Raw genomic sequence first — 14,367 nt, forward strand, 5'->3', positions numbered from 1 at the left:
ACACTAATGCTCGCTAGCTTTACTTGTTTTCACATTAAAAGTTGTCTGGTATAAGCTTGTAGCCGCCTTTCTGGGAATGTTTTGCAACCTTTAGCTGATGTAAAAATGTCTTGAGTCCAAACATTAAGCATCTGAGGGTTTGTTTCGGCTGACGGGTCTGAGATGTCGTTGGATGACTAATTCTCTGCGTGTTGGTGTTGACCAGTATTCCCAAGCTCGTCCTTTGACTGGAACTCGGACAGCTGCCTGTCCATTTTCAAGTGTATTTTCAATTTCCTTGATTTAGTTTTTTTAACAGTTCAAATGACAGGCAGTAGAATTTATGCTTTAGTAATTTTTGTTTAGTAATTTGATCCAGAGCTTCATTAAGATGTGTCTCTTGATCTGTAAGTAAGAAGTCCATCTTTACTCTGTCGTTGACAGCCACTGATCTTTACGAGTTTTGAGCCAGTTCTTTGTGACTGCCTTTTTAGAGGCAATTTTAAAGAGGTATTCGCCTTTTTCCTCTATTGCATTTCCAGGTATCAATCCCAGCAAAAAGTACTTAGGAAAAGCATATTTCGTAATGCTCTCAGGTATTTCAAAAAGCTTTTTCCCAGAAAGGTTTTCATTTTGTACGAGACCAGACAATATGAGCGTGATTGGCACCTACCTGCCCACACCGTCTCCAGCAATATCGTTGATGCCCCTTTTTTTTTTTTTTTAAACATGTATTTATTAAGAATTTTGTTCATATAACAGACAATACAGAACAAGACAACAAGGCACATAATAAGGAAAAAAAAAACAAAAAAAAAAACAGATCTGTAATGAATAGTGATAAGTGTAGAATCCAGTTGTTCGTGAGACAGTATACAGTCCGTAGGATTACATTGACTAATTACATTGTTTAAAGGAAGAAAGCAGAATGAATACGATAAAATTATTAAATAAAATAAATTAATCATTACTTTATTAAATCAAATTAGATTAAATCAAAGGAGAGAAAAAAAAAAAAAATAATAAATAAATAAAAACTCAGCCTTAATCCATCTTATCACCCTTCCATCCGTCAACTTCTATATTGTTATTCTGAAGGAAGTTATAGAATGTGGACCAAATTTCCAAAAACTTGTCAAGTCTGTTCTTTATTGTGTAGCTTATCCTCTCCAAAGCTAAGCAAAAAGTCATTCCCTTCAACCACTGGGATGTGGCACAGGGTGTATCTGATTTCCACGAGCAAGCTATACAACGTTTGGCTTCTAGAAAAACAAATATTCAGAAGAGATCTAATTTTTTTGGAGGTAGTGAAGTCCTCTGGATAGAGATTTAGTAGACACATTTTAGGACTGAGAGGTATCTCTTCACCTGTGATTCGGCTAGCCAGGTCCAAAACTTTCCTCCAAAAAGAAAGTATCTGTGGACAATCCCACATACAGTGAAATAAGGTACCTTTTAGGTCCTTGCATTTGAAGCAGGCATCAGGTATGTTTGAATTAAAGTGGTGAAGCTTAGCTGGTGTTATGTATAGACGGCTTAGCCATTTGTATTGCAGCAGTTTGGAGTTTGTGTTTATGGATTGAGTCTGAGCTAGAGAACATGCTTTGGACCATTCCTCCTCTGTTAAATTTCCCTGCAAGTCTATTCTCCATGCTTTAAACAAGCGTTGTGATGACTCTTTAGACTTGCTTACAAAAAGCTTATAAAATAAGGAAACCTGCCCTCTAGAATGTAAAAACCTCAAAGAGTAGTCCTCTAGTGTGGATAGGGGAGGAAGATTCAAATTATTACTCTGTTTGGAAAGGATAAAGCTTCTAAGTTGAAGATATTTAAAAAAATGTTTTGCCGGAATCCCATATTTCGATTTGAGCTCCTCAAATGACATGAGAATTGCGTTTTCATTATAGAGGTCAGCTATCTTGGCTATACCCTGGGAAGCCCAGATTTTAAAACCTAGATCTGCTCTACCAGGCTGGAATTCGTGATTACCAAAAATTGGAGAAAATTGAGACAGTTTAGTTGTTTCTCCCAGATATGCAAGAGCATTATGCCAGATTAGTACTGTATTTCTGAGGAAAGGATTTTTAGTATGTTTGAGTAGTTCTTGTTTGTTGGCAGAATATACATATAAGTTTAAAGGAATGTTAATTGAATGTGCTTCTATTGAAACCCAGGCTGGGGGGTGGTTTCTCTCAAAATAAAACATCCCTGCCCTGATTTGAGCAGCCCAGTAGTACCACTCAAGATTTGGTAATTGTAAACCACCTCTCTCATATGGCAAGTACAGTAGCGAGAGCTTAAGCCTGGGGCGCTTATTGTTCCAAACAAAGTTAGAAAAAAGCTTTCTAAATGAATTAAAGAGTGAGGATGGAGGAGCGAGTGGGATAGATTGGAACAGATACATAAATTTAGGTAAAATTGACATCTTCAATACATTTATTCGCCCGATCATTGAAATGGGCAAATGATTCCATCTATTTATAAGTTGGGTGATCTTATCTGTTAAAGCATTGTAGTTATTAGGAACAATTTTGTCGGTGGTGGGAGCAACATTAACACCCAGGTATGTGAAACCATTGTGTGAAACCGTGAAAGGAGTACGAATTGGAGGGTTTAGTCGATCCTTTTCATCCATGAATAATATTACAGATTTGGAGTAATTTATTTTGTATCCTGCAAAAGTGCCAAAGTAGTTAGATATGTCTAGTAAAGTTGGTAGTGTCTGTTTCAAATTAGAGCAAAACAAGATTACGTCATCAGCATATAGGGCTATACGATGTTCCATGTCTCCTATCCGTATGCCGGTAAAAGCAGTATGATTTCGAATTGCCATGGCAAGTGGCTCAATAGCCAAGGTAAATAACAGAGGAGACAAGGGACAACCTTGTCTTGTGCCCCTGTACAATTTAAAAGGTGCTGAAGACAGTCCATTTGTTAAAACTACAGCTTGAGGGTTAACGTAAAGTAGTCTAATCCAACTGAGAAATTCCCCCTTTATACCAAATCTTTGTAGTACCTCGAACAGGAAGTGCCACTCCACTCTGTCAAAGGCCTTCTCGGCATCCAATGACAAGATAGCAGAGTCCGCACAGCCTGACTTTTCAAACACAATGTTAAGCACTCGTCGTATATTATGAAATCCCTGTCGTCCCTGAACAAAGCCATTTTGATCCTGGTGCACCATTTGAGGAAGAAGTGTATCTAACCGTCTAGCTAATATTTTGCAAAGAATTTTGAGGTCGTTATTAAGAAGTGATATTGGTCTATATGATGTACAAAGTGTAGACGTTTTACCCGGTTTTAACAGAAGTGTAATCACTGCCATATTTAGAGAGGGGGGGAGAGACCCGTTGCCTAAGGACTCCTTATACATTTCAAGTAGAGGTGGCAGTAATGTTTCTGGAAATAATTTATAAATTTCGATGGGGATCCCATCGGGTCCTGGAGTCTTTCCCCCTTTCATATTCCTAGTGGCTGCTGACAGTTCCTCAATGGTTATGCCAAGGTTTAGATCAGCCAAGAAGTTGTTCTCAAGGGGTCTGATGTTCAATGAATCTAAAAATTTGTTTTGTTTTTGTAAAGCTGAGGTTGAGAGATCCGTTTTGTATAAGGTCTCATAGAAACCTTTAAAAGCGTTGTTAATTTCTTTAAGGTCACTAGTCTCCGAGCCATCATCCAACCGAATCGTATTTATTGTTCTTTCAGTTTCAAATTGTTTAACACACCAAGCTAAGAGTTTACTGGCCTTCTCCCCCTGCTCATAATAGGATTGTTACAATTTCAGCAGACTTTTAGTTGCTTTGTTGACAGATAGCAAATTGTATTTAGCTCGTTGATGCCCCTTTACTTTAACGATGACATGTAGTCAGGGGTTAATTTGTGCCGGATCCTGCCGGAACAGGATCCGGCATCTCTCGATTTTGGCCTCCCTGTGTTCCGGGACTTATTTGGGCAGATCCGGCACCTCTCGTATATATATAAAACAATAATAATATAAAAAAGTGTAACTTTTTAAATAACTGCGTTATTTTGGGGTTGATGCAGCCGCGTGCGTCTCTCTGCCTGCAGTCACTGCACTGTGTCCAGCAATGTCCCGCCCACAGCACCATCTGATTGGTTACACACAGAGACAGGCACGGGAAACAGCCAATCAGCGGTGAAGGCTGTGCATGCTCTGTGCTCACACAAACAGAGGAGCGGAGAATAAGTTTAGCCGGGTAGAGAAGCTCCGGAGAGCATATCTATGTTTCCAAGGTAAGTTAAGGCAGCAAACACCCTATAATTGTTATTTTAGCTTTCCAAAGTGCACCAGATTGATGCATTTAAATGCATTATGCTAAAAAAATTAGTAATTTTTACTCATTTTAAATCGGATTTAATTTTAATTCTGAATAGGGCTTGACGTCATCACTTGGCAGAGCCGCCATGTTGGAAGCTAACTTAGCTGCTCTTCCGAACACTGCGCATTGTGTACAGACGTGCTCCCTCTTCGTTGTGTCTTACTTGTAATCGTTACTTTCTGTTATTCTGTAAACCATGGTAACCCGTTGCTGTGTTGTAGCTGCAGCAGCTCCACACATAACAGACGTGGGGAAAAGATCGCTAATGGTTTAACTTTTCACCGCTTTCCTGCTCGGAGGCAGAACCACGGAGGCCAAGTATCTGAGATAACAAAGAGTCGTCGGCTCGGTTGGATCGCGGCTGTAAGACGACCAAACATAACCTTCTACAGTAAACCACAAACAAACACTAACACATACCGGGGTTGGATCATTCACACAGGTTTTATTCCCACTTCTCGAGCTAAACGCAGTTGCTGGCCAGCTTTCTGCGGTGCGAATAACCCCAATCTTCAGATAAAATTAGTTTGTTGAGGAAAAAATATTAACTCTATTTGTAGCTGCAGAGGAAAAAAATAATCCCACGAGGAAAATTAAAATATTGCTCACACCTCGGAGCCTCTTCCGCATAATATAGCAGTCAAAAAAAAGAAAAGAAAAAAGTAAGAGTAATATAAAACATGTACTGTATGTTGTACTATTATACTAATTTATCGAAACACATGGCGAGTCAAACATTTACCAAAGCAGCTGCCAAACACTCGCAAAGAAGCTAGTCGAAGACGTCGGTTGTGCAGAACTGCGGCAGTAAATCCTCGTTGGAGCTCCACTCTTTAGTAGCGATTTCATATGGATCCAAACCGTTAATAATCATTATTTTCTCCATATACCGGTCCTTGGCTTCCTTGTTTAAGGTATCCCGGTAAATTCCAGTTCCTTTCCGGCATTTTAACATTTTTTTTTTGCGTTCCGTCTGTTCACTTGGTACTACTACACTGCTGTTTGTTTACACTCACGAAGCTGCCAAAATGGCCACCGCATCCCAGAATGCAACTTGGCGACCAAGCCCTATTAAAGAGGACTTAAACTTCCAATGTAAACGCACTGATAGACAGGTTTTCATGCTCTGTTGGTTGAGCATGTTGGGTTTAACTGTCATAATGCATTTGTAATGCAGATTACAAAGTAAAATTGACACTGCCTTTAATCTGTCTGTTTGTCATGTTTTCTGCTTCAAAGTTTTTATAAGTCCGCTTTTTTTCTGGGACAATATGGCCCACCCATTTTTGTCCTTGCCCACCAAAAAAAATATTTCTGCCTACGCCACTGGGTTGTACCTCCGCTGCCCAGGACATCCCGAAGTTGAGTTGATGCGCTGGTTTCGCCGTCAGTCGTGGGAAAACCCCCGTCTCTCCAGGGTACTGCTGTATGTACGCACGCCAGACTCCCCCGGTGAAGCCTTATATTTATATACAGTGTTCTTCGCTCAGAACCCTCTATTTTCTTGAAGACTCGAGAAAGTTGACAATGATTGGTCTCTGCAGTGCCTCTGGTCGGGGTTTGTTGGCTAAAGAGCAGTGAATTATAAAGTTGAAGCCCTCTGCTACTCGTAGTTTCACCAAGTCCCCCTCACCGCCTCCCGCTAGACCAAATATGCGTTCATTATTCCTGCGAGACCTTGACTCCAGGTCTGTTAGTTCAGGTGAAGCCTTTTCTTCTTCTCTTCGAGGTAGGTGCAGAGCGCCTTGGTAGCCTCCATCGCCCAGCTTCATCATGGCTAACTTGGAACTCCACCTCATCCCTTTGCTGAGACAGGGCTTGTATTTCACTGGGAATATTGTCCAATTCGTCGTTAAAATCCTTCCCCAGTCGATCCACGTTTAGTGATGTCTGCCTTCATTTCCCCTTTCTTGTTAGCCGCCGTGCTACTGCACTATGTTTAAACTGCTTCATGAATAAAAGTGGTTTGGCTTTTCTGCCACATCTGTCCCCCCCGTTCCCATGGTGATGGAGCGATGAGGACATCCTGCAGATATTTTCATTCTGCCTCCACCATCGAGCTGTATGTTCATAGTAATCCTAGGAGGGGGCAACATTCCCTCCTCAGCGTGTTTTCACTAAAGATTACAACTGTTCAACATGTAAAGTTGTGTCTTTCCTCTATTTGTTGTCCACAGTCAGGGACAAGTCACTGATAAACTGTCTTTAAAGCTGGGCACACACTGTGCGATATTTTAAATCGTTTGATTCAGCCCCATCTCAAACTACACGACTAGATCGCTGAGTTCAAAAGTTGGCAGCCCACGAGTAACCGTCTCGCACTGTACGTCCCGACCTGTCTGCTCACACTATACGTTCATAATACTTACATCTGTGTACTGGAACTGCAACATCAAAAAGTAGTAGAAGAAGAGGAGGAACCCCGAAGTGGGAGACACCCATGTCACACATGTGAAGGGGACTAATAGAGGGTCTGCATTGACGTCACTTTCCCACTGGACCACGCCCCCTTTCTCGCACTGAGTGGCAAAAATGGCTGCAACTAGTGGAGAAGACAGGATAACAGCCGATTATGGGCTTAAATTAAAGGCAGGTGGACTTGACAGTGACCCATACAGTTACCACAAGAACCAGTGGTCCATGGACATTAATATTTGGCCACGAATCCAGTTTCCTGATATTTATATGTACTTAATTTCTATGCCGTGGAAATACACGAAGCAAAGCTTGAAGGCGTACAAAAGTCTTGATGCTTGGTCCTACTTCAAGGCAGGATTTGTTGGCGAAATTCAAGTGATAAGGACACCGAACTTTATGATTTGACCGTTTAACGTTAGCTACCCAAAAATCCAACATTACCTGATACAAAATGGGAACCACAAATCCACGTTTCAGGGCCTGGAATCCAGTTGTTTATGGGAATTGCAGCGATCCATTTGTCTCTCTTAAGCTTATTTTTCGGCAGTCTGTAAAACAATAACTCCGATTTCTTGCTAAAATAAGTACAGTCGATTGAATAACAGCTCTTTCCCATTTTAGATGTTTTCGAGTTGCTCAAACTGAAAGTTTACGCTGCCACTCAGTCTTTCTGCCACTCAGTAGGCGAAACCCGCTGTGAAGTCGCATCTCTGACATCATGCGCATTCCCTCTATGACACGGTCGCTGCATGTTCTTTCCTTTTCCCAGACCTCTTGAATGTTTTCTCGGTTCACCAATGGATGAGGTGGATAGGTGATGACATGGATTTGGGGTGGCTTTCTGGAATGTGTTATAATGAAGTTGGGGTGGGTGCTCTGCTGGCGATGATTGGTCCCACCTGGATCTGGTGTTCCTGCCCCCAATAACAGTTCCACCCATGTCATCCTCCCAGAATACCGGGGCGCTTCCTCCAGGCACCTGAATACTCCAGATCAAACTGATAAACATTTTATGTTATAGAAATGTGCACGCCTGCTGATCAGTTCATCAATGATGGTGATGAGCAGCACCTGGCAGACACTCCTCCCTCCTGAGGAAACAGTAAGGGGTACCTGGTGTTGCCCATACTGCCTTTTTGTCAGTGAATGACGGGATTGTGGTGTTCAGTCACAGCGCTAGTAAAACCCCGGCCAGAGTGTAAAACGTAACCCTGGTCAGGTCAGAGTCAGTTATCCCATAAAAGGCTCAGGATTATCCTGACGTGACTTGCTGACAATCCAGTCGACATACTTAACGGAAATACGTAAACAGTTGATTAGAAATCACTGAAAAACACAAATACAACACAATATCCCAAAAGAGCGTCTTTTTTACCGGGTTCATCGTCATCACATGTTTGTTGGGGAAAGATTCATGAATCCTCTGGAAAACAAGTGTCAGGTGAAAGTTCAGAAGGAGGACAGAAGGTCGGGGTAATTGACCTCCGGATGGTTTTCATCAGCGTCTCGCAGATCCACTTTACAAGGCATTAAGAGCCAGTCAGATAAACAGCAGGTTGGCTGACGTCCATGTGAGGGATACAAACTCCACAGGTCACAGCGATGTCCAACCACAGACACCACCATAAACTCTACAAACACCACCCTAACACCACACACACCACCCAAACCCTACAAACACTAACCTAACCCCACAAACACCACCCTAACCCTACAAACACTAACCTAACCCCACAAACACTAACCTAACCCCACAAACACCACCCTAACCCTACAAACACTAACCTAACCCCACAAACACCACCCAAACCCTACAAACACTAACCTAACCCCACAAACACCACCCTAACCCTACAAACACTAACCTAACCCTACAAACACTAACCTAACCCCACAAACACCACCCAAACCCTACAAACACCACCATAAACCCTACAAACACTACCCTAACGCCACAAACGACACCCTAACCCCACAAACACCACCCTAACCTTACAAACACTACCCTAACCTTACAAACACTAACCTAACCCCAAAAACGACACCCTAACCTTACAAACACTACCCTAACCCCAAAAACGACACCCTAACCTTACAAACACTACCCTAACCCCAAAAACGACACCCTAACCTTACAAACACTACCCTAACCCCACAAACGCCACCCTAACCCTACAAATGACACCCTAACCCCACAAACACCACCCTAACCCCACAAATGACACCCTAACCCCACAAACACCACCCTAACACCACCTAAACCCCACAGGATCTGTCCTTCGACCATAAACCCCACCTTAATCCCACAGATCTCTCCTGTGGCCACAAACACTGTGTCTCCAACTCTAGTTTCATGATTTTACTGTTTCAATTCTAAATTAAGACAGATGAAAATAAAAACAGATTTTTATGTAACTGGTATTTTGTGTAAATCCTGATCTGAGAGGTATCTAGAAAGGGGTACTGCACCGCGGCGAAATGGAGTGACTGAGAAGTCTGAAGGGTTCACGACAGCGTCACGGTGACGCCGTAGGCACGGCGTTAGTTTGACGCAGAACCATAATTCAGGCTTCAGACAGCGATGGTTTAAAAGCGATGAATGTAATAAAACAATGAAAGGAGAGTATAAAACTAGGAAGACTTGAATCAGTAAAACCTCATTCTGCAGCCGACTGGACTCATGTTCATATTAAAGATGTCAAACATCAAGGTCTGTCCACTAATATGATCTCTTTTAATTCTGATGAAAAACTGGAACCATTTTCCCTTTTTATTCTCCATCAAATCTGGTCTACTACTGCCGTTTTTGTGATGATTGTCAACATTTGAGCATTTTTACCTCAAACTGTTTAATAAATATTGATGATAGAAGACAGGAGATATAAATGGTTTAAAATATTTAAAAAGTTCTGAGTTTAGAGAAGCTCTTAACAGACTCCTGCAGGTCATTGCGATGAGGTGGCGTCCTGGTTGTCAGGAGCTGTAGGATGGAACTGAATTCATATTGAATCATGGGATGTCTTCTGAGTCCAGGGTGAACTGCTGAACGTAACGAAAGGGTTGAAATCCTGTGATGTGTTTGTGTGTCCTTCAGGAGAGAGTTTGCAGAGTTAATGGAGAAGTACGGCTCTAACAGCAGCACGGCTTCAGGACGAATCTCTCCGACGCAGCAGACCACAGGTGAACCCTGACCCCCATTCTGCCTGAACAAGATCAGGAGATCTCAATGTCACCTTCAGTCCCTGTTCTAACACTGAAAACACAGAATACCGATGTCAACCAATACCTAACACAGATCCAACACCGGACCACGACTGAAACTTAAGACTTGGTTTCTTCCTCCTCCTCCTAGTATGACTACCTCTCTTGTGTCCACAGTACAGAAACGGCCCTGGTCAGAGTTATCAATGATCTGAAGATTAACACAGACAACCACAAAGTTTCTATTCTGTTACTTCGCGACCTTAGTGTTTCATTGGCACAGTTCTTAACTGGTTTTCATCATATCTAAGTGCTAGATCTTTCTCTGTTTCCGTTGGCAGCTTTGAATCCGATAATGTCAGCATTCAATATGGAGTCCCACAAGGGTCAATTCTAGGTCTTCTACTTTTCAATTTGTACATGTTACCACTTGGGTCCATCATTCGGCATCATAATATTCAATATCATTCTTATGCTGATGACATACAGTTATATGTATCTGTTACTGCCAATTATTTGAGTCCAGTCAATGACCTCATTCAGTGCATTGCAGATATCAAGTATTGGATGGCAACAAACCTTTTACAGCTGAACGAGGATAAAACAGAGATTATTTTAATTGGTCCAAGTGCTCTCCCTTTGTTAACTCCTCTGTCAGTAAAACCTTGTCAAAAACTTGGGTGTTATTTTAGATGCTGATCTTAACTTCCAACACATAGCTAATGTCTCCAGGACTGCCTTCTATCATCTCAGAAATATATCTAAAGTAAGATGCTTTCTGTCACAATCAGACTCTGAAAAGTTGGTGCATGCTTTTATCTCCAGTAGATTAGATTATTGCAATGCACTTTTTGCAGGACTGACAAAGCAAGTGTTACATAAACTCCAACTTATTCAAAATGCTGCGGCCAGAATTCTAACCAAAACCAAGAGGTATGAACACATCACTCCTGTTTTATCCTCTCTTCACTGGCTCCCTGTTAAACAAAGAGTAGATTTTAAAGTACTTCTTATTGTCTTTAAATCTATGAATGGCTTAGCTCCCTCCGACATGGTTGACATGCTCACCGAATACATACCGGACAGATCCCTTAGATCATCAAATAAGAGTCCTCTCATCATACCTAGAATTCACAATAGATCTGCTCATGGTGCTTTCAGTCACTACTACACTCTCTGAAATTCCTTACCGCAGGAACTAAGATCTGCTCAAACAGTGCCCTCTTTCAAAAGCAGACTAAAAACTTACCTTTTTGCACAAACTCTACATGGTTGGATGAGTAATAGCACTTTTGTTTTAATGGAATTATTGTTGTTATTGTTGTTTTTTATTTTTCTCTTGACATCCTTTTGACTGTTTCTGTTATTGTAACCCTGTAATTTATTTGTTTGTTTGTTTATGTATTTGAGCACATTGAGTCCATGCTCGGCGTGTGAAATGTGCTATATAAATACATTTGCCTTGCCCTTGCCTTGTTTCTCCTCAGGGAAGCTCACAGACACAGCGTCCTCCTCCTCCTCGTCCCGCTCAGAGAGCCCCCAGCTCCTCAGTCCTAAGGAGGGGGTCACCACCCACAGCCACACTCCCCACTCCACCATGCACACACCTATGCACACCTTCAGGTATGACATGCAGAGACGACGATGCCTTCACTGTCCTGTAAATCCTGGCACACTCAGCTGCAGTCGGACATTCTTCACAAGGAGTTCGTCATAACCTTGAGCCTCCAGAGGAGTTAAGTAGTGAACGAACGAACGGGCGGGCGAACGAACGGGCGAACGAACGAACGAACGAACGAACGAACGAACGAACGAACGAACGAACGAATACTGATTTACAGTTATTGAAGTACATGGAGCTGTTGCCCTTTTAACACTCTTTGCAGAGCTCAGGAACATGTAGCATACAGTTTGTAGCCCTGAGCTCTGAGGTTTGTGAAATGACTTGTTTTGTTGTTTTTTAAGGGATCTGTCCTGGGTTCACCAGGATCTGTACTAGGTTAGGTGGGACCTGTCTTGGGTTCACCAGGACCTGTCCTGGGTCCACTGGGATCTGTCTTGGGTTCACTGGGATCTATCTTGGGTTCACTGGGATCTATCTTGGATTTAATGGGATCTGTTCTGGGTTAGGTGGGACTTGTCCTGGGTCCAATGGGACCTGTCCTGGGTTCACCAGGATCTGTTCTGGGTTAGGTGGGACCTGTCCTTGGTCCAATGGGATCTATCTTGGATTTAATGGGATCTGTTCTGGGTTCGCCAGGATCTGTTCTAGGTTATGTGGGACCTGTCCTGGGTCCAATGGGATCTGTTCTGGGTTCACTGGGATCTGTACTACGTTATCTGGGACCTGCCCTCGCTTCACCAGGATCTGTACTAGGTTAGGTGGGACTTGCCCTGGGTCCAATGGGATCTGCCCTGGGTTCACCAGGATATGTACTGTAGGTTAGGTGGGATTTGTCCTGAGTTCACCAGGATCCATTCTGGGTTCACTGGGATCTGTCCTACATTAGATGGGACCTGTCCTGGGTCCAATGGGATCTATCTTGGGTTTAATGGGATCTGTTCTGGGTTAGGTGGGACCTGTCCTGGGTTCACCGGGATCTGTACTAGGTTAGCTGGGATCTGACAACGAATACTGCCGTTTACCCCGGGGGATATCTTTGAAACAGGAGCTGGTCTAGTTTTAACGGAGCAGACTTTATCTAAAATGGAACGACAATAAGCGTTAAAAAGATCTGATCAAAGACTGACATCATCATAGAAGGTTAAGACCAACTGAAAAGCATCAAAAAACACTCCAGCAGAGTTGAGGATGCGAGGACAAGTCAAAAAGAAAACAGCGATGATAAGAAAGAAAACTGTCCACAGTGAAAATGTGATCAATATTGAAACCTAAAGTAGAGACAAGGTCCAGCGTGTGACCCTTGGCATGAGTGGGCCCAGACACATGTTGTGTAAATGCATATGATTAACTGAACATGATTATACAGCATTCTATATAAGCAAATGACGTAAATAATACTGTCATACATGGCAAAATAAAAGGTCAAAGTAAATTTCTCTCACAGGTGATGTGTTCACTGACTATGGGTCTAATCGCCTTCTCTCTTATCTCAGTGACAGTGTTATCCAGCTGATCTGTGTTGCCAAGGGAACAGGCCTGGGGCTCGTCGTCAAGGGAGGTGCCAACCGACCCGAAGGACCGATGGTGTTCATCCAAGAGATTGTTCCAGGCGGAGACTGCCAGAAGGTTAGCGTCTCCCTCACCTTGAACCCAGCCACAGCCCCAAACCGCCCAGCAGCGTCCTCAGTCTCAGATGGATTTACTGGAGATAACGATGACTCCATCAACAGAATTCAGTTCTTCCCCTAAACTGCACATGAATCAAGCAAAGAGGCTGAACTTTTAAACCCCTTTTCTGAACGAAAGACACAAATAATTTACAATGACAGAGAAATCAAACTCAACTCTCCTTCATCTAAAGGCCCCACATTCTGCTTTTCCTCATTTTCAAGATGGTCCCCGAGTTGACAGATTACAAAAATGAAAGTAGTACCAGGGTTTTGGTCCCGTTACGATTGGATCTAAGTGCAGCCTTCGATGCAGGAGATGGCCCAATCCTTGTGAATAGACTTAGAGACTCGGTTGGCATCTCTGGCATTGTTTTTAACTGGTTCAAGTCCTACCTCACTGATTGTGGTAAGTAGGGATACGTACTCCTTAGGGATCCGTGGAATCGGATGCTGTGCCACAGACATGTGTTAAAACAAAGAAAGGCCTGAAATTACCAGCAAAGGCTCACCACACAGTCAGAGACAAAGAAACTCTCTAAATGACTCAAACCCCCAGCAGGCTTTGGTCCTTTTATGACATCTAGGTGTTAATGTCACTGGCCTCTCATTGGGCCCAGCAGTGTCCAATGACTACTGCACACCCAGCAGGGGTCCCTGCTGATGTGCAGTAGTCCAGGCCTGGCTATAAAGAGTGGCTCCCCCCTTTCTCTCTCCCTCTCACACACCCTCCCTCGACGACTCTAATGGAGTTTTTCCACTAGAGGAGCAGAAGTAGGCAGGCTGGACCAAAAGCTGCTGTGACGTATTTGATTGTGTGACACAAACGAAGAAGAAGAAAACACCTGGAGGGTGTAGAACCTGGAGGAGATGGTATATGTGCTGCTGGATCTGTGGCTTGTGTTCGATATGAAGTTAAAAATAAGAGTGAGAGAAGCTTCAAGTGACAAGGCTTTAAAATTTTGCTTAGCTTGTCTCTGCACTGCTGAAAAGTCAGCTGGAGCCGCGAGCAGCTATGAAGAGACAGAGCTCCTGGTGGATCTGGTCGTTCCTTATTTTTTTTATTTATTTTTTTTATTTCGATCATGTGCTCAATATGGTACACTCATTCATAGCATATCGTGTTTGGATCGAAAAG

General features: G+C 42.8%; 1 protein-coding gene across 1 annotated transcript in view; it reads left to right on the top strand.

The window, feature by feature from the left end:
• stxbp4 (syntaxin binding protein 4) overlaps positions 1–14,367 on the top strand; it is an 82,909-nt gene that overhangs the window by 36,592 nt on the left and 31,950 nt on the right. Inside the window, exons 7-9 of the mRNA XM_061707953.1 lie at positions 9,832–9,917; positions 11,426–11,561; positions 13,056–13,188. Of these exons, the coding sequence (XP_061563937.1) occupies positions 9,832–9,917; positions 11,426–11,561; positions 13,056–13,188 (355 nt within the window). The remainder of the gene's footprint in view (positions 1–9,831; positions 9,918–11,425; positions 11,562–13,055; positions 13,189–14,367) is intronic.

Source organism: Cololabis saira, chromosome 19 (genome assembly GCF_033807715.1).
Source record: "Cololabis saira isolate AMF1-May2022 chromosome 19, fColSai1.1, whole genome shotgun sequence".
NCBI classification, from domain to species: domain Eukaryota; kingdom Metazoa; phylum Chordata; class Actinopteri; order Beloniformes; family Belonidae; genus Cololabis; species Cololabis saira.